Source organism: Pocillopora damicornis, chromosome 14, assembly GCF_964200805.1.
Source record: "Pocillopora damicornis chromosome 14, jaPocDami1.2, whole genome shotgun sequence".
NCBI lineage: Eukaryota > Metazoa > Cnidaria > Anthozoa > Scleractinia > Pocilloporidae > Pocillopora > Pocillopora damicornis.
In genome coordinates this window covers 2490871-2509351 of record NC_142683.1, presented here as the reverse complement: position 1 = coordinate 2509351, position 18481 = coordinate 2490871, and the positions used below count along the sequence as shown (strand labels likewise).

General features: G+C 37.5%; 4 protein-coding genes across 4 annotated transcripts; 2 read left to right on the top strand and 2 right to left on the bottom strand.

The window, feature by feature from the left end:
* The first annotated feature begins 18 nt into the window (after positions 1-18).
* Positions 19-2054, top strand: LOC113664251 (bis(5'-adenosyl)-triphosphatase enpp4). The gene has a single exon (XM_027179849.2). It carries the CDS (start codon positions 124-126, stop codon positions 1576-1578), a length of 1455 nt encoding a protein of 484 aa, XP_027035650.2. The 5' UTR covers positions 19-123; the 3' UTR covers positions 1579-2054.
* Positions 2055-3445: 1391 nt separating this feature from the next.
* LOC113664253 (11-beta-hydroxysteroid dehydrogenase 1) lies at positions 3446-5554 on the bottom strand. Its single transcript, XM_027179851.2, has 2 exons — positions 5194-5554; positions 3446-4487 (listed from the first exon to the last, which is right to left on the bottom strand). The coding sequence occupies exons 1-2, from the start codon at positions 5545-5547 to the stop codon at positions 3897-3899; spliced, it is 945 nt and encodes a 314-aa protein (XP_027035652.2). The 5' UTR covers positions 5548-5554; the 3' UTR covers positions 3446-3896.
* Positions 5555-5620: 66 nt separating this feature from the next.
* On the top strand, positions 5621-9488 carry LOC113664252 (alpha-1,3-mannosyl-glycoprotein 2-beta-N-acetylglucosaminyltransferase). The gene is made up of 2 exons (XM_027179850.2): positions 5621-6476; positions 7676-9488. The coding sequence occupies exons 1-2, from the start codon at positions 5735-5737 to the stop codon at positions 8329-8331; spliced, it is 1398 nt and encodes a 465-aa protein (XP_027035651.2). The 5' UTR covers positions 5621-5734; the 3' UTR covers positions 8332-9488.
* Positions 9489-9568: 80 nt separating this feature from the next.
* On the bottom strand, positions 9569-17775 carry LOC113664263 (outer dynein arm-docking complex subunit 4). Its single transcript, XM_089193893.1, has 10 exons — positions 17534-17775; positions 16707-16838; positions 15239-15392; positions 14292-14356; positions 13917-14036; positions 13733-13790; positions 12373-12790; positions 11711-11994; positions 10951-11085; positions 9569-10192 (listed from the first exon to the last, which is right to left on the bottom strand). Exons 1-10 carry the CDS (start codon positions 17651-17653, stop codon positions 9909-9911), a joined length of 1770 nt encoding a protein of 589 aa, XP_089050019.1. The 5' UTR covers positions 17654-17775; the 3' UTR covers positions 9569-9908.
* Positions 17776-18481: the final 706 nt, after the last annotated feature.

The following is an 18481-nucleotide window of genomic DNA, read 5'->3' as shown; positions in this document are numbered from 1 at the left end:
CGTGATCATGCAGCCAATGATTATATACTCACTAATTGCCCGTTAGGAACACCCTCGACAGGTGGATTATATTTGCTCTTTTTAATTATTTTCCGCTTCTCTCCTTGTTATATTTTAACCAAAATGGTAAATTTGAAAATATTCTTTTTTGTTTCGTACTTTTATTCGTTCAATTGCGGTTATTCTATGCGAAAGGAAACTGTTATTCTGGTCTCCTTTGATGGGTTTCGGTGGGACTACTTAGACATGAATCGAACTGCCACGAAGAATTTCTCCTCTATCATGAAACAAGGGGTGCGGGCTGAATATGTTAGGAACGTGTTTCCAACGGTAACTTTTCCCAATCACTACACTATCGTCACAGGGCTTTACCCTGAAAGCCACGGAATAATATCGAACTCGTTTTACGACGCGATTGCGAACAAATCTTTTAACATGAACACGAACAGTTCCGAATGGTGGGACAAATTTGCCGAACCTCTTTGGGTGACAAACGAAAAACAAGGACATAGAAGTGGTATGTGTTTTTGGCCAGGCTATGATGTGGAATACAAAGGCCAAAAACCGTCTTTTACCACGAGTGAATTTGGATTTGGAAGACCTTTTGCCCCTCGTGAAAACGAAACGATTTCTCCTTGGAAGTGGCGTGTTGATTTGGTTTTAAAATGGTTGAAAGATCCAGACCCACCGTCCTTTATCACTTTATACTTTGAGGAACCGGACGAAGCTGGCCACTGCTGTGGCCCTGACTCGGTAAATGTTACAGAAGAGATTGGAAGAGACGACGAAATTACGGGTTATCTCTTGCAAGAATTACACAAAGCAAATTTAACGGATGCAGTTAATTTGATAATAACAGCTGATCACGGCACTGCTATGTACAATTCAAGCACAGTCTTGGACTTGCATGAATTTTTACCTCCAGATTATTCCTTATGGATTCCAGGTTGGGCTTACTTTTCATTCAATACCACCAATGTAACAGGAGCGTATAATAGTTTAAAGAAGGCAGAGAAACAGAAATCGCATTTTAATGTATACAGAAAAGAGGAACTTCCGGAAGAACTTCATTTCAAACACAGTAGATTTGTAGCTGAAATTAATGTCATCTTGGAAGAAGGTTGGTTGGCAACAGTGGGACCCTTCAACCATTCCCACAAGGTAGTCACAAAAGGAACTCATGGCTGGCACCCATCCTTACCAACCATGCACCCTTTCTTCTTGGCACAAGGCCCAGCTTTCAAGCAAGGTTATAAAAGTGGTCCTATCGAGATGGTTGACATCTATCCATTGATTTGCCATTTACTAGGTATAGATCCTTTGCCAAACAATGGTTCACTCAGTCGCATTACACACTTGCTGAAAGTTGCGCCAAATCCTCTGCACTCAAATGACCACTGGCTCACAACTGGAGAAGTTATTGCCATAGTTATAGGTACAGCAATTGCTTTGACAGTCTGCATGTATGCTGTTTTAATGATAAGAAGGGATCGCCGACATATGGCTAGAGGTCATAGATCTGGTGAAGGTAACCAGCCGTTACTGTTTGGAGATGAAGATGATGAAAATATGATTTAATATCTTATCAAAATGGTCCACTGTCAAAAATAACAGTGTTCACCTTGTGAACCCAAAGGTGATTGACATGTGCCAGTATTTTCTCACAATTCCATAACTCCATCCAGCATTGGAGGTAGAGAATAGATAAACTTTATCATTTAATGAATTATCTTGATCCTTACCACTTAATGAGGAACTTTTTAGAAGCAAGAAGGGAGAATTACTTATCAATCTTTGAAGGCAAAAGATTAAAAATACTAATACAAAAGTGGTAAAGTATTCCTTGTGCATATTTTTAGAAGCTGAAGCAGGTGGTTGTAGTAGGCACTTTCTCCATACTGAAGGATGGCTTTCTAAACTCTAACATGCACTGAGTTCTATCAAGAGCCCTGAATATGTAACCAAAGTTTCTAGTTGCTAGAAATTATCTTGGCCCTGGTAGTGGAAAGGGTGGGTTTAAATGCTAATTACTGGATAAATCTCGTTCCAATAAATGGTGCAGTATCTATTGTTAACACTTTACCTCTATATAGTGAGTAATTAGTTAACTCTTTAGTCCTAGAAGTGAAACTTGGCTAGCCTGGTAAGATGTGACCACAACTCACCGAAGACTACAAATTATTGACAAGTCTTCCTTCCACCTGACATTGTACAAAGCCACAACTATCAGGACTCTAACACAACAAGCACAACTTGTATGCAACACAACAGACAGCTTATCTCATGAGAACAAATACCTCAACTGTATTTTTTTGAAAAACAATGACAATGATGACTTCATTTGATGAAACACTCAACATCCTATGGCATCTCAATCAGCTAACATGAACTGAACTTAGTGCACTCAACTGACAACAACTTTTCACTTGACTCTGAAAACAACTTCTACTCAGGTTGTTGGAACATCAGTTACCACTTATGACAACATTCCCTCTCAGAACTACTCTCACATGGGCCATCAGACCACACAATCAAGTTACTCCCAGGTTCACACCATTCTCTGTCCTAGAGGTGATTGACATATAACCTCTCTCTACAATATCTATACATTATCCAGCAAATGTGTAAAGAAAATACTCAAACTTATCAGGTTAACAAAGTCATTTAAATTTACTAAAGGTTTTTTTGGAATTTGATTTTTTTTCAATTTTGTTATTATTTACTTACTTATTTACTTACTATTTCTGTGGGTCTGTTCTGTAATAGGTCACAGATGATGTCAGAATGTGGTAAGAACTAAAAAGGGCCAGGTGAGGTGCAGCTAAGTGTGTCACCGATGTTTTTATCACATGTTGACATTTTCTGTGATTATCAGTAGAACCCTACTGAATCAAACTTGGTTTACTCCAACCCTGGGGTAACTCAAACAAGATCACATTTCCCTTGATACCATTTTTTTCCCTAGTCATTTACTATCAGCTAACTTGAACCACCACTAAACCCTTCAACTCCCAGAAGTGACCTACATGTAGCTTCTCCCTATGATAACTGAATGTTTTCCAGAAAATGGTTGGTGAGAATACTAAAATCCATCAAGCAGAAGTTTTTATCTTGATCTTACACCAAATTCTCACTACTAAAATTTACAAGGAACTGTGTAGCAGCAAAAGGAGAGAATTAACAATCAACAGCTTGACACAATCTCCACCATTGTTGTAAATGGTTACATCATATTTTGTTTATGAAGCAGTCCTGACATGCCATACCATGACAATGCACACCCAGGAATATCTTTAAACATCATTCTATAGCTATGCTTGAAAGAAAATTTTGCAGAAACTACAATGGCTAGTTACCGTGGACTGAAAAAGTGACATAAAATTATGACCAGTTGTTATTCAAGGTTTCTTGAAGAAAAATTGATGTAATTTTGTTCACCAAACAATTCACTTCATCTTTTTAATACAAATGTTTGTGGATAATTTACATTTACATATTGTGTTACAAAATTGGTCCAGGGTGACAATGATACACACTACTCTCTTGAAGCCTTGACTGACCTCTGACAAAAAGCTAACCACCTTCCAAACTGACCTGTTTATCTCAACTGACCTCTTTGTTTTTTCTCTGGTGAAACACAGAGATAACTTTATTTTGCATCAAAAGTCACTCCAGGTTCTATTCTGGGCCCCAGCAGAACCTTTCAATATATTAAATGTCAGTTATTCATGGTCATATCTACACAGCACACACACACAAAGAAAATAATGAAAATGTGTTTTCACAAGCCTCTATCTCAATTACAAGAAATCACCATAAAAAAAGAATACAATGTCAAGAAGAGCTCTATTTATTTTGGCTCTGCTCTACAACATTGAGCCTACGGCAATAAAATCTCACCATTCCCAAATATCCACCATTGGTTTTTCATTGGTAGCAACTTGAATTACACTCTCAACAAAACTTGGGAAAAAGAAATGTACTGTTTCAACAAAACTTAAATACCATGGGAAATATATTTGCCGTTTTCTCAAAGCAGCTCCTTTGATCATGGAAAGAGCACATTCATCCACAGGTTCTCTCTTTATACCTTTGTCCACAGGAAGGCCTTTGGTCATAGTGCGAGCGTTTTTTGTCTCGATTAACCCTAAAACACACAATGTGACAGAAATTCCACGCTGGCCTTGCAGAGCTAAATCTTGACGCAAGCTGTCAAAAAATCCATGCAGTGCGTGCTTGTTTCCACAATAAGTTGAAACTCTTGGCACAGGAACAACCCCAGCAAATGATGACACAACAAGTATGCTTCCATTGGTCTTCCGAAGGCCAGGGAGCAGTAAGGTAGCAATATTGATATAACTTATGGTATTGACAGCAAAGTACTGTGGAACTTTTTCGAGGTTACTGTTCTTGTTCCATAATTCGTAAAATGGCTTTAAATGGTTGAGAATCAATACATCAGGTCCATCAAATAGCTTGTTAGTTTCCTATCAAAGACAACAATTAGTTCATTTCCTAGTATCTTACAAGGGTTTATAATGACAGATTAAAGTCGGGCAACAAGACCAAGGAGTAATACGTTTCATGATTTCAAAACAAGTTCTGTGACTTAAATTCTCAGTGTGATTATACACACATAGAAATTCAAATTATGAATTTGTGTGGTTACTTTCAAGGGAAAAAGTCAAGTAAAAAGACAGGGATTCACGCAATGATTTTTATATAAAATGAGAGAAATTGTCACTGCGACCTGTCCCTCTAATGTGTCTCTAGGACCTGCCACCTTGCATACTTGGACCTGTAAAGGCCTATTTACACGGCACGACTTTGTCGCATGCGACAAGCTTACGACAGGCCTACGACATGACTTAAGAGTCGTAAGCGAGTTGTAGGTTTGATTTACACGAAACAATTCGTGTCGTAAGCCTGTCGTAAGCTTGTCGCATGCGACAAAGTCGTACCGTGTAAATAGGCCCTAAGCATACCCATAAAGGAGCAACTACAGAATAATAAGGCAGAACACAAAGGGATGTATTGTGATTCAACAAATGGCCCTATATTCGGGATTATGATTAGGGACTGAAAAAAGAAAAATGCACTATTTGGTAGGGGGGTGGGGGTGGGGTGGCTTGATTCAAATGTTCGATCTCGCTAATTTGGCAAAGCAAGCAGATTTAATTGATTGCTTCTTACTTCAGCTAAATGCTTGGCAGCCTCCAAAGAAGACAGATCAGCAACAACGTAGTTTGCCGTCTGTGCTCCTAAATCTCCACAACGTGCAACAACTTTTTTGAGTTCCTCTTCACGCCTGGCAACAAGTAAAAGTTGAGCTCCAAGTTTGGCATATTGATAAGCGAGTTCTTCTCCAATCCCAGTCGAAGCTCCACAAATCACGACCTTTTTGACTCGCAGAGTTTCAGGATCAAAATTCTCACTCGTGTACCAGGCAATCAAAACCGCTACAAGAGCTGTGACTATCCCTAGAAACGCCGCAACTTTCAAGACCGCCATTTTTTCGAACGCCTGATGCTTGCTTGCAAGGACCATATTCGGAATTCACGAGTATTTCCGAAACCTTCCGATAATTTATCGACTTTGCTTCGCACGCTATATGTTGTTGTACGTGTCAGTGACCTGAGACAACCTTGTCTCGAAGAGTTACCCTCCAAAATAATGCGTTTCAATTAATTAATTTGACACATTTTCCTTATTTAATCACTGACTCTTTGCTACAATGAAAGTGGTATTTATAACAAAACAAGGCTGGTGGATTATACTTGCCGCTTGTATATTTGTGCTAGGAAACTGCGTGCTTCTCTATCGCTTCATCAACAAGACTTCGATTGCTGAGCTAGAGAAAGCTGCCAGATTGAAGGAAATATCGGATAGCTATCTCGAAAATTTCAAGGAGTCGGACTCCAAATTAAAAGATTTAGCTGAAGCTGTTCAGAGATTGCAGAGTAAACCCGTGAAATCCGATAATGTTGGACTTGAGATACGTGAACAAAACAACAATGAGGTTCATGCAGGCTTCCGAGTGGAAACACCAGCTGAAGTTCAGTTGAAAGCAGGGCCACAGAAAACTGCAACATTGTTGAAGTCAAAGTTACTTTTGCCAGTTACAACAGCAGCTGAGGAATTTGTGGCTGCAGTGCTAGTTATGGCGTGCAACAGACCAACAGTGAAGCGTTGTCTAGATCTTTTAATAAAGTATCGCCCTTCTGTTAAAGAATTCCCCATTGTTGTAAGCCAAGATTGTGGGGATGCTGCGACAGCAAATGTCATTAGATCATACGGAAATCAGGTCTCATTCATTCAACAACCAGACCTGTCAGATGTAAGAGATGTCCCGGCCGACATGCGTGGAATGATGGGTTACTTTAAAATAAGCCGTCATTATAAGTGGGCTTTGGGACAAGTATTTGATAACATGGGCTATGACACAGTCTTGATTGTTGAAGACGACCTTGATATTGGTAAGTTTTTACAGTCCTCTATCTGTGTCACTCTCTCTTCCAGTCAAATTAAAAACTCATATATAATCATAACTCTGTAATTTAGTATCATCAACTGAGTTGATAACTTAAATTGGCCATCATAAATAGTTTCAAAGCTGACGTTTCAAGTGTTAGCCCTTCATCATTTGCTCTGACAAAGGGCCAGCTCTTGAAATGTCAGCTTTGAGTTTCTTTAAGGTGGCCAATTTATGTTACCATTACCCTGTTACACTCTCCCACCAACGCAGCACCACCGTTTCTCTAGAGACTTACACCCTTCAATCATAACTTGGCCACTTTCATTACTCATTTATCTAGGGAGTCAGGGTAAGGCTTGAGCTGAGTGGCCCAGTCAGCCAGAGCTTGTCCCAGTTTCCCAGTTTCCCAGTTTCTTTAACATGAAGCAACATGGAGTATCACTTTAATTTTTCCCCCCCCCCCTCCCCTACCCTTTCCATAATGGGGTGCTAGTCCATTGCAAGGTTACCCCTATTGCATTTCATCTCATTTCATTAGGCTTTCCTGACAATTCTTTGGTATCCGTTTACATTCCTGGGTTGAGAGAAGCACTGTGACAGTTAAGTGTTTTGCCCAAGAACACAACACAATAAGCTGGCCAGATCTCAAACCCAGACATTTTGACTCAGGGCCCAGTGCACTAACCATTTGGCTGCTGACTCTCTCTGCTCTGAGTATTTAACATGGTACTGCAACCTTTTCTGCATTTTGTTGAATTGTTAAAAAAATTTGAAAGAACTTAGTTGGCACTCGTGCCCTGGCGCAGGCAATTATGGAGTTTATTTTATTTTTATTGTTCAATTTGAGGCTTGCACTCATTGGTGAATTCAAATGATTCAACTGTCAATGACATAATATGTTTTGTTATGTATATAAAAAAAAAGTGGACTTGGAATTTTTGGGTCAAGCTGGACTTGTATTATGCCTTAGGCATATAAAGGGGTTTTCTAGTTGATTTTATGGATTTTGATGGCTGTCAGGAAAACCATTAGAGCACACGGTGTTATTTAAGTTTTCATTGGCTCCTTGTTATATTTCCTTTGTTCTCATTGGCTGTTTTGGCAAGTTTGGTTTTTGTTTACATCAAACCATCAAACTGCATTCTGTTAAGTGCACAGTTAAGTGCTAATTTGTTATTTTATTTATTTCTACCCTTACAGCACCAGACTTTTATGAATACTTTAAAGCAACAAAACCCTTGTTGGACAAGGATCCAAGCTTATGGTGTGTCTCGGCTTGGAATGATAATGGAAAAGAAGGAATGGTTAAAAGAAATGATGTTCTTTACAGAACAGACTTTTTCCCTGGACTTGGCTGGATGATGAGAAAATCTCTTTGGATAGAACTAGAGCCAAAATGGCCTCTTGGATTTTGGGATGATTGGATGAGGGAAGCCTCGCAACGTAAAAACAGATCATGTATTCGACCAGAAATTCCACGGACAAGGACATTTGGCCGAGTAGGTGTTAGTCGTGGACAATTTTATGATCAGCATTTGAAATTTATCAAGCTAAATGACCAAAAGCACCCATTTTCAAAAACAGACCTTTCCTATTTACTGAAAGACAACTATGATCAAAGGTTTGTAGTACGTGTACATTCACTGCCTCTTGTAACTGCTGATCAATTGGTAGAAAAAAAGGTTTTTGCCACAGATGTACAAGTTCACTACTCCTCGCCAAAGAACTTTGAACAAGTTGCTAAACAACTTGGTGCAATGACAGACTTTAAGGCAGGAATACCCAGAATGGCATACAAAGGCATAGTTTCAATTGTGTTCTCAGGAATTAATGTGCACATTGTTCCATCAGAGTAAAGCATCAGTTTTATTACAAAGTACACAAGCAAGCAGTAATTTGCTGAACACATTCAATGATGAACATAGGGTTCCCTCTACTGGAACAGAATGCTAAAAAAGCGCAAATCAGTGTGAAGCAACCACAAGAAATTGACCAGAGCTGAAACTATACACACAGTAAAATGTGATTCTGTCCAAAATGAGACAATAACCAAATATTGAGCAACCAATATCAAGCAAACCTATTTATTCTCAACAAGCCTCATCAACAAATGGAAATTTAACCACTGAGGAGCTTTCTCCAGCTCATCATGGTGGACTTCTAACAAATATGATTTTGCATTAAAAAAAAAAAAAATCAACATTTTCCATGGTCATTGAGGTGTTTATTTTTTAAGACTGCCAATGTTGTCAATTCCTGCCCTTTTCTATCCAACCACTCCTTGTTTTCAGACGGCTCTTCTTGGTTAGCTCGCCACAATCTTTGGTGTGTTAGCCATTGAAAAAAATAGTTGGCAGTGAGAAGTAAGTTAGTGCTTAAAGGGCAAATCTCCGCAACATCTATTCCCTTTGGTTTTACTTTTACTTTCTTTTTTCTAGTGTTAATAAATCTTTTTTAGTATACAGGTGAACAGAAATAAAGCAACATGAAAATTTATTTCAGATCTTAACAGATATTTTACACTATTTTGCTGCAACTTCTGAAAAAAGTAACCAGTAAAAATGCCGGTTTCTGTTGCTTCTGGAGAACACTGAATCTTATTCTTTATCACTGTGTAGAGTTGAAATAATTGATAGTACACTCTCAAACTAGACTTAGACTCTTGCAAAACTTGTTTCCAAAGTCAATGATAGATTAAGTTAATTTTAGCAAGGTTTAATGACTGAACATATGTAACAATCATTAACCAAAGTGAGGTTGAGTAGGGTTGGATATTTACCAAGTTCCAAAGTGGCAAGGTTAATATTCAAACCTTTTGCTGACTTTGAGGTTAATACTTGTTTTAGTATATACCACACAGGTTACCCTAAGCTCTTGAAGTGCAATTTTGTCTCCCTGGCTGCTCGAAGGTGAATATTTCTTGCTAATTACTTCCGAACTACCCAATCAGGGCATGCAAAAAGTACTTCTAACCTGTGTTCTAAATACAAATAAAAATTATTGTACTTTTCCAGGTTGGCTTGTTTCTTTGTACAAGGAGAAGACGTTCTTGCCATTTAAAATTAATGAAAGTAGAACTTTAAACACTGCCACTTTCTTGTCAACCTTTATTCTCCTTGCACCTTCAATTTACATCATCTTTTCCAGAAGAAAAAATATTTTCACTGTGCAATTTCCTCTGACTGAATGTTCCTTGCAATCAAACCGTTCTACATATAATGATCAAACTTAAAGTGCTACACTGACAACAGCCACCATTTAAATGAAAATCAAAATAAAAATGTTGTAAAATAACATTCAACAAGTTTAGCAGAACTATTTTAACACCTTTGAGTTAACAAAGAGTTAGCAACTACAAGTAAAACTTTGAATTTCTCTGGAAAGGCTCTAATACATCAATATATACAGAGTTTGATGGACAATTTTAGGACATTTATTGCTCCTTCACTCCATCATCTTCAGCAGGTTGATCAGCATCTTTTGTTGCACCATTTGCCTCATCTGGTTCTTGTTCTGCATCCTTTTTTGCATTTCCTTCTTCAGCTTCATCCTCCTTTGCCTCCTCATGGCTTTCTTTGACTGAGTCTTCTTTCACTAGTTCCTCCTCCTCTGTTTGTTTAGCTGCCTCAGTTTCCTCATTTTGTTCATCTGCTGTTTCTTTGCTTTCCTCTGCACCTTCATGTTCATCAGCAGCACTTTCTTCTCCAGATTTGACCCCTTGTTGGAGATCAAGTGTTCATAAGTGGATAATGATAAAACAACTTTTCCCAGCAGCTATTAATGACACAAATTTTCAATTGAATGTCAAAAGCAACGCCTTTCTTTTCATGTACTTAACCCAGTTGGTGTGTTTTTACCCTTTTAGCTTTCATGCATCCATTTCATGAGAAATTTTCCCTTTTTCCTTACTGGTTGTAGTGATTTAAAATTAGTTGACAAATTGTCCAGCATAAAAAATGACCCAGCCTGAACCTCCCTCATTTTACACTCTGCCCCTACTACCAAGCTGTTTAATATTTCATACAGATTTTGCACTGTTTACCTGCTGAATGCCTGGAAGTAACTGTCGGAGTAAACCTCTTAGGATTAAGTTTCTAAAGAAACTGTGGTGTTGTGTCAGTTGGGGAGTGTAAGAAGATAATTTGGTTTTATCATCTGAGTTAATAATGAAAATTGGCCACCATGAAGAGTTTCTAAGCTGATGTTTGAAGCATTTATTTAGCCCTTTGTTAGTGAGAGCAAATGGCTAAAGGCTAATGCTCAAAATGACCGCATAAGAAACTCTTCATGGTGACCAATTTGCAGTATCAACTTAGATGACAAAACCAAATTATATTATTAGTTAAACTTTTAGAGAGTTAATCAATTTCCTTGGTCACTTATGTTTAATAACGAGTAATAGGGCTCTGGTTATCTAAGATCTTCGGGCATAACTGCTCATTAAAAAGGAGTAAACACCATGACAACCCACTCACCTTGTGTGATTCTGTCATTGACGTCATTGATGGCTTTGGATATGGCATTTTCAGCTGCATCATCCTCCAGTATTTTGGCTAGGTCTAAGGCTTTTTCAAAAGATTGCAGGGCATCTTTGAGATCTCCAAGCTTCACTAAATTGCAAACAGTCAAGTTGTATTGTTAAGGATCAGTCAATGGAAAACTACTTTTTAAAAACCTTAAAAAAAAAACTTGCTTAACATTTGATATTTAAATGATAATTGTGTGGCCTGCACTGTGGCTCACTAACAAGTATAAAAATAATTCAATTCAATCTGTTATTATCTTTCTCTAAACAGGACAGCTGGGACATTGCTCCTCAAATGCTGATCTTGGCAGTATGTAGTACACTGGTTGCATATGATACTAGGAAATAACATTGCTCATAAATGAATTCTATGCAGCTCAGTTGTTGGATCTTTCAAAAGAAAAATTGTAGCCATCTTGCTTATGAATCTTCATGGGGATTTATAGTTGTCTTAAAACTTTTAGGTACTCCAGCATATCCCAAGATCTGATTGTTAATTCTCTCCTCTTGACTAACTTCTACACATTTTCTTGCAGTTACGAGAATTTAGATCAAGCTGACAACTTCTATCTGGAAATTTTGAGTATCCTCATGACCTGTTTGCTGGATAATGTATATATAACATAGTTGGAAGTTACATGTTACTTCTGGGAGTTGACAATTGATATTTAAATTCAAACAAGGCCTATCTCATTAGCAACAAAAATCACCTTCAGCTTGAGCTGCAAGAACTGTAGCATTAAGCTGCCACACTTTATCATCTGCTTGCTCTGCTGCAGCCAATGATCTTTGACCAAACTCCTTAGCATCCTGGTAGTATTTGAGCTCTAAATGACACCTGCCAATTTCATGATAAAGCCATGTGCTTTCTAAAACTGATTTACTGAGTGGAAGTTTCTCCATCCAGGAATCGATAGCTTTGGTGTATTCTCCCATCTTAGCATACAGTCTTCCAAGGTTGTCCAGCGCTCGTGATTTAGCTTCCTTGTTCTCCCTAAGAGGGAAATATAGAAAATAGAGGAAAGTGTTTTAATTTATAAGCTCTCTTAATATTGAATGGTCATTGTTTATAAGGTATCTCACAATTGTCTGTTAAAATTTCATTCATAAAATTTGTACTGCCCCCTTGATGATTACAGGTGCCTATACCACCATCAGCAACTATTTGATGATGAAACCTCCATGTGATCCTAATTATCATCACATTTGGAGGGTTTACACTAAGTTTCATTTCTTTCTGCTTCATGGGAAAAAACCGTAATATGGTATTTTCCAGCAACTGACTTCATTAGAACACAGATCACTTTAATTTACCAAATTCTATCAGCTGGACCAGTTCTTGAACTGTATCTTTTTACAAGTAACAACTTACATTTTTTTAGCAGCCTTCAGATCTTTTTCATGGAACTTCAAAGCTTCTTCATAATTTTCCATCTCAAGATGAGCATTTCCAATACAAGAGTACAAATTACCCACAACCTCTGCCTTGTTTGGGACACTCTCTGCTCCTAATGACTGTACTGTTTTTAAAGTTGACTGTGCCTTATTTAAACTTGTCTCTGGATCACCATCTGCCAACGCCTGGTCTATTTCCTCCAAGGATCTCAAGATGAATTTTGTGGTGTCAGCAGGGAGTTGCCTCTGAGGAGATTTTCTTGGGGGCAGTTTCTTGTTCTTGCGAGCATAGAGTGGTTCTTGTTGTCTCCAGAATTCAATTCTCGTATCTAAATAACTCAAGCCATCTTGGACCAGATCATAAATTGGTTTGCTGCTATTTCCATGAATAAAATCTACAAAAAAAGAAAGTAGAGTTTAGGAATGCAAGACTTGCAAGACAAACACTCAGAATTTTGTTCTGAAATGTTTAGCAGCTAACTTGAATTTTTTAGGAAGACAAATTCTTGGGAGAAAAAAGAAATTTCATAATTTCCTAATTAACCTAATTGCCAGTGGTCTCTCAGTTCTTCTACCAATCCTGACTTGAAACTTAAGAAGCACCTTTCGGCAAGGCCCTAATTTACAATTGAGACATAGTGGATAGTAATATTTGAAACCTTTTGACACTGAGGACCTTTCCATGCTGGGAAACAAAACAAGAATTGTTCTGACAAAAACAAAGGACAAATTTTTTCATTTACAAATTTTTGTTTCATCTGTTGCGTCCACTTTGAGATTTCCAAAGCTGTCAGATTCAATCAGCACCTGATCTGTCTGTAAGAGCAGCCAGCATATATAGTTTGCCAAAGGACTCCAATTCCAATCACTAGGATTTATGCTACGTTGTTTTGCAACAAAGACAATTTTTGCACTTGTAAAATGTTGTTGGTGACAAAAAATTTGCCAAACTATACAACTTTTTCGCTGGAGCAGAAAAGGCACTTACTGTTCAGAACAAAAATTACACCTCCACTACATGCTGCCAAAAGTTAATTGACCAAATAAGGATGCCTACAGCTGTACGTTTATGCTAACTGTTATTTCCATATCTGCCTAGAATTAAACATCATGGAATACACACAATAAGGGTTGTGTCCTCGTGTACCGGTACACAAAAGAAGGAAACATTAACGAACTGCGTCATAACTCCATGTATGGTTATGAAAACAAAAGGAATTCCCTCGTGTACCGGTACACCAGGACAGCCCCCACAATAAGAGTACTAAGTAAATAGGCAAAGGGATGAGAAAATTAGAAATGTTGCATATGATGTTCTTGGCAACAGCCCAATGTACCTTGGTCATCCATCAGTTTCTCAAGGTACTTCTTGTCTGCATATAATTCACCTAAAAGCTGCAACAAAAAAAAAAGGGAAAAATTAAACCAATAATCACAAGTAATTCAATTAAGTCCTGATGATCAAACAGCCAGAAAAACTAAGACTCCACTGTCAAAGGTAGTACTGTAAAATGGGCTTACTTTTTTGACCGTTTTTTCTGATTTAACAGGACTTTTGGTGTTTTTTCCTCGGTTTGCTGCTTGTTGTTGATTTCTTGCTGCCAGAGCAGTTGGTTTGCTGTAGCCTTTAGTTGTCTTTTTCTAACATTGAATAAAAAGACATAAAAAAAATAATAAGTTGCAACATTCAACACCATTGATGGAAACTTAGAGCTCTTTGAGTTATTGAACAACTATTGGTCATGGTAAAAAATCTACCCCATAGAATTACATCAGAATTCAATATCCAAGGAATTCAGAGTGATGGTACTCCTTTATAAATAAGGATAACATCTTTTGATGTATATATGAGCTACTGAGATGATGTTACTAACTTAAAAACAGTGTTATACTCACAGCTTCATCCTGTTTGGCAAAAAAGGACAAATCTCCTTTATTTTCCAATTTGACCCTGGCTTTACCTGGAAAGCAAACATCAATAAAATATTTGTTTACAGAATTACTCTCATGACATGTGGTAAGTGAAGTTTTGTTAGTATTAAGTTTCACCTTGAAGTTATAAATGCAGTAATGTATATAAAAAGAAATCGCTGGTTGCAGTTTTATATCTCACATGTGCATTCAGTAACTGTAACTAAATAATAGCAGAGCTTGCAGAGCATAGCCCCATAATTATACAAAATAGTAGTAACCCATCAAGCTGAAAAAATTTGAATGTATGACTGTACAACCATTCAAGATGCTACTTTTAACATGCATGGTCAACTGAATTGCGGGCACACCAACACCACGGCTTTGTTCAGTAGTCCAGTGGTCAGTGCACTGGGCTCCAAGTTGGACAACCCAGGTTCTAGTCCTGGCCGGGGCAAGGTGTTGTGCCCTTGAGATGTGTGGGAAAAAAAAATGCGAGCTCCGCCTTTAGGCTTGGCTAAATCTATATATCAAATAAGTTAGAAAGGTCAGTGCATGCATGGGGTAAAGCTATAAAAGATTTTGAATAATACTTGAGAAATTAATGAAAGTTACAGCATGTAAAACTTTTTTAAAATGCAAGTTTTCACACATTGTTAAAATTTTGGTTTGTAAACAGATCTCTTCTCACTAAGGGTGGTCAAAAAATTCATTACACAAAATCAGATCTAGATGGAGTGTCACAAAAGTACAGTAAAGACATGAGATCAATTCATCATATTAGTCTTTGTTTAATACATCTGACTGCTTGAGGCAGGGGGGGGGGGTTGGTTTTTGAGACCAATCACAGAGCAACATCAGGTAAAACCATGGGTACTCAGTATAAATCTACTGATCTACTCAGTGAATGAATTATGACAAGTAATTCTTACTTCCGATAGCATTATCAATGGCCTCTTGAGCTTTCTGGATGCCGAGTTTGAACTCCTCCTGGTCTTGTCTCAGCTTATATCCACGGTGATAATACAAGAGAGCATACTCAAACTCTCCCTTGGAATAAAGAGCTTCTGCTTTTTGATAAAGGCCCTGTATATAAATAAATTCCCTTTGTTAGTAACTGTAATGTTGAACCTCCACAACAAACAAGTACCGTTAGTAAGAAAATTACTCTACCATACTTACCTTTCAATAAAATATTGAGGAAGAATTCCTCAAAATAAGGATACTTGCCAAAATTTAATGCAAGAAAATTTCCAATCATTTTCTTTTTTCAGAGAGGGAATTTAAGACAGTGGCAGATCCAGACCTTGAGCTGGGGAGGGGGGAGGGCCGGTGGTTTTTCATCGCTTGCCATACAGCTTTTCTTCCATCTGTGATTCTCGCCCCCTGGGTCCCTCCCCTAGATCCACCATTGTTAGAGCACATCCCTTGAGATCCCTATCCCTGTAACTCCTGTCACTGAGATGAAAACCTTTTAACCCTTTAACCCCTAAGAGTGACTAGCATCTAATTTCTCCTTACAATATCACCACTGAATCACACATTAATGCCATAAGAATAAAGGAAATGATCACCAACTAAAGAAACTCTTGATTGTTAGACAAATTCTCCTTGCTAGCACCTTAGTAAATGTACAGAGAACAGTTTGGAGAATATGAATACTGATGTTAGGGTGTCAAGGGTTAAAAACTATTTGTCAGGATGAAGTCGAGGGGATTATTCAACAGTATTCACTGAGCCTGAGGCAAATAATTATTTTAATATAATTGCTCAGGTGCTTTTGAATTCTGTAGCAAATTCATTATGTTATTCCAACCATTCTATAAATAAAGAAAACTTTGCATAATTATCTTTTGTTACAATTTTTTTAATTACTTGTATCAAGATGGGCAGCCAGTTTCGGATCAATATCAGTATCTGGGCAACTGCCCACCTACCCCTCCCTTAACTCAACAACAGTCAATTGATAACAAGTTAAAGTTAGGGGAGGGGTAGGTGAGTAGTTGCCCAGATAATGATATTGATCCCCAGTTTCTATCTGAATTTAACAATGTAAAATTTATATTTTATCTTTTAAAAGTGTTCTACCAAACTTAGTAGCAGCCTTTATGCTCTTTGGGATTAAATTTTCACTATCCTTGACCAATCAGATTGTGTACGTCTGAATAATCACCAGAACAATTATACTAAAAGTAAATACTTAAATATTCCTCACAGTTTCAATGCATCATCTAATTAACAAGTTATAAGTCAGGATAATCAACTTATCAGTTACATGTAGAAGGTGTTACTGATGTAAAACCAAATTCTCTTGTCAAGTTAACCATGAAATGAGTAGTATCTAGAGAGGTGAATTACAAATCAGATCTAATGGTTTAAAGTGTTGACAGGCTTCCAAACCTTGTTATATTCTTTATCTTCTGCAAGTGATTCTTCTGCGTCTCTCAGTGCGGCATCAGCATTGCCTAACCTCAAGTAACACTTTGATCGCTGGACAAGACACACTTTGTAACCTGGCTGTAGCTCCAGGGCCTGTGAAAAGAAGATGTAAATAGATTATTTAATTTCATTTGAACATTCTAGGGTTGAGTCCCACAAAACCAATATTGAGGTAATTGTGTCAGCCAATCAGAACAAATCACAGAGAACTGAGATGCTTGTGTGGGTCGGGACAATGCACATCATTTGTGGGCACATTAGATAAATATTTGGTATCTAAAATTTTTTCATGATCGTAAAAAACTGGTTCTAGTTGTATAAAGGGCTGAGATAACACCATCCAACAGATAAATTCACCATCCAGTGGATAACTTTTAACAAAACGTACTGCACTGTCAACCAGATTGAGATTCAATCCTGCTATTTATCAAACGCAACAAAGCAAGTTCAATTCCTAGTCATTAAATTTTGTCGATCTCATGTCGGATCAGAGAAAAGACTAACATCCTGTAACCGCTAATATTTTGAAAGGTCCAATCACAGTAGGAAGTCATGCAACGACAGCAACTTGGCTACAAAAGTACATCACGATACTTAAATAATCACATAGATAAACGGTAATTTTGTTTTATTATCTTTAATCTTGAACTAATGGCAAGACTTCAAGACTTCCAAAGCAAAGAAGTAACATTTATAAGAGCTCGAATAAATCAGGATATTCTAGAGAATCGTAAGTGTTTTTGATCTAAGAATATTTCATTGAAATCGACCAAGTTATTCGAGTATACCTGAGTGTAACTATCCAGAGCCTTTTTGTATTCCCCCTGGTTAAAATGCACATTTCCTTCGGAAAGGTAAGTCGTGAAAGAACTCTTTGGCCCTTCTGGTTCGTCGTCGTCGTCATACATGGCGGAAAAATGGCTTTTTTCCCGGAAGACTACGGATAAAATAAAATTACTCACAACACGACAAAACTGTAAATATGGCCCCTTGACTGTTCTTGCTTGTCGTTAAGGGAAGGTTGCTAAGTAGAACCCAGTACTTTGCCTCTACAACAACAACCGCTGTACAGTGTTTTTGTGTTTAGAAAACCTTTGTCGACAGTGGTCGAGGTACTTCCTACAAATGAAAACAAAAGATTAGTTTTGGTTTGACAAGTGCTCATTTGACGTAAGGTTGAGTATTCTCGTTACTGTCTTTCTATGGATATAATAGAGAGAAATTATATGTTAACCACGGCTGGGGGTGTGTAGGGTTATTTAAAAGTAATATACGCTTTTTTGATCTCACTACTCCCTACTGCAATTTATTTTGTGGAATATACATAAAAAAAATTTTGTTATGTGTCATGGGCAATTTTAATTTGTTTAAACGAATGTTTTTCCTTATTTAGAATTTCATTTCCCTGAGGGTTTTATTGACTAATTCAAGCCTTTCGGGAAAAGAAAAATTACCGTCAATACAGCTGACATTTAACAAAAAAGTGCAAACAAGATTTTCATTGAAAATTAAATGAAAGTGAGGGACAAAAAAAATTAAAACGTTTTTATCGTAGATGTGATAATCTCTACGGACATCTTTTTATGATCATTTCTTACGCATCACACTATTCGGGGTTTTCATTTATTTGTTGCGTGTTTAGATGCATTAGCAACAAAGTGTTACATTTTTTTCCGGGCCCAACTGGAAGAAATTGTAAAAATTTCCTGGGCCAATCCAGAATTTTCTCCATATAT

Bases quoted from the DNA above. Each gene is read 5' to 3' on its own strand.
- LOC113664263 (XM_089193893.1), bottom strand. From the start codon at position 17,653: ATGTATGACGACGACGACGAACCAGAAGGGCCAAAGAGTTCTTTCACG. The intron at 16,839-17,533 runs GTATACTCGAAT...TTCTTTTCACAG, and splicing joins CTCTGGATAGTTACACTCAG to GCCCTGGAGCTACAGCCAGG. The intron at 15,393-16,706 runs GTTTGGAAGCCT...ATTTATATACAG, and splicing joins AAGATAAAGAATATAACAAG to GGCCTTTATCAAAAAGCAGA.
- LOC113664251 (XM_027179849.2), top strand. From the start codon at position 124: ATGGTAAATTTGAAAATATTCTTTTTTGTTTCGTACTTTTATTCGTTC.
- LOC113664252 (XM_027179850.2), top strand. From the start codon at position 5,735: ATGAAAGTGGTATTTATAACAAAACAAGGCTGGTGGATTATACTTGCC. The intron at 6,477-7,675 runs GTAAGTTTTTAC...CTACCCTTACAG, and splicing joins TGAAGACGACCTTGATATTG to CACCAGACTTTTATGAATAC.
- LOC113664253 (XM_027179851.2), bottom strand. From the start codon at position 5,547: ATGGTCCTTGCAAGCAAGCATCAGGCGTTCGAAAAAATGGCGGTCTTG. The intron at 4,488-5,193 runs GTAAGAAGCAAT...TGTCTTTGATAG, and splicing joins CTGCCAAGCATTTAGCTGAA to GAAACTAACAAGCTATTTGA.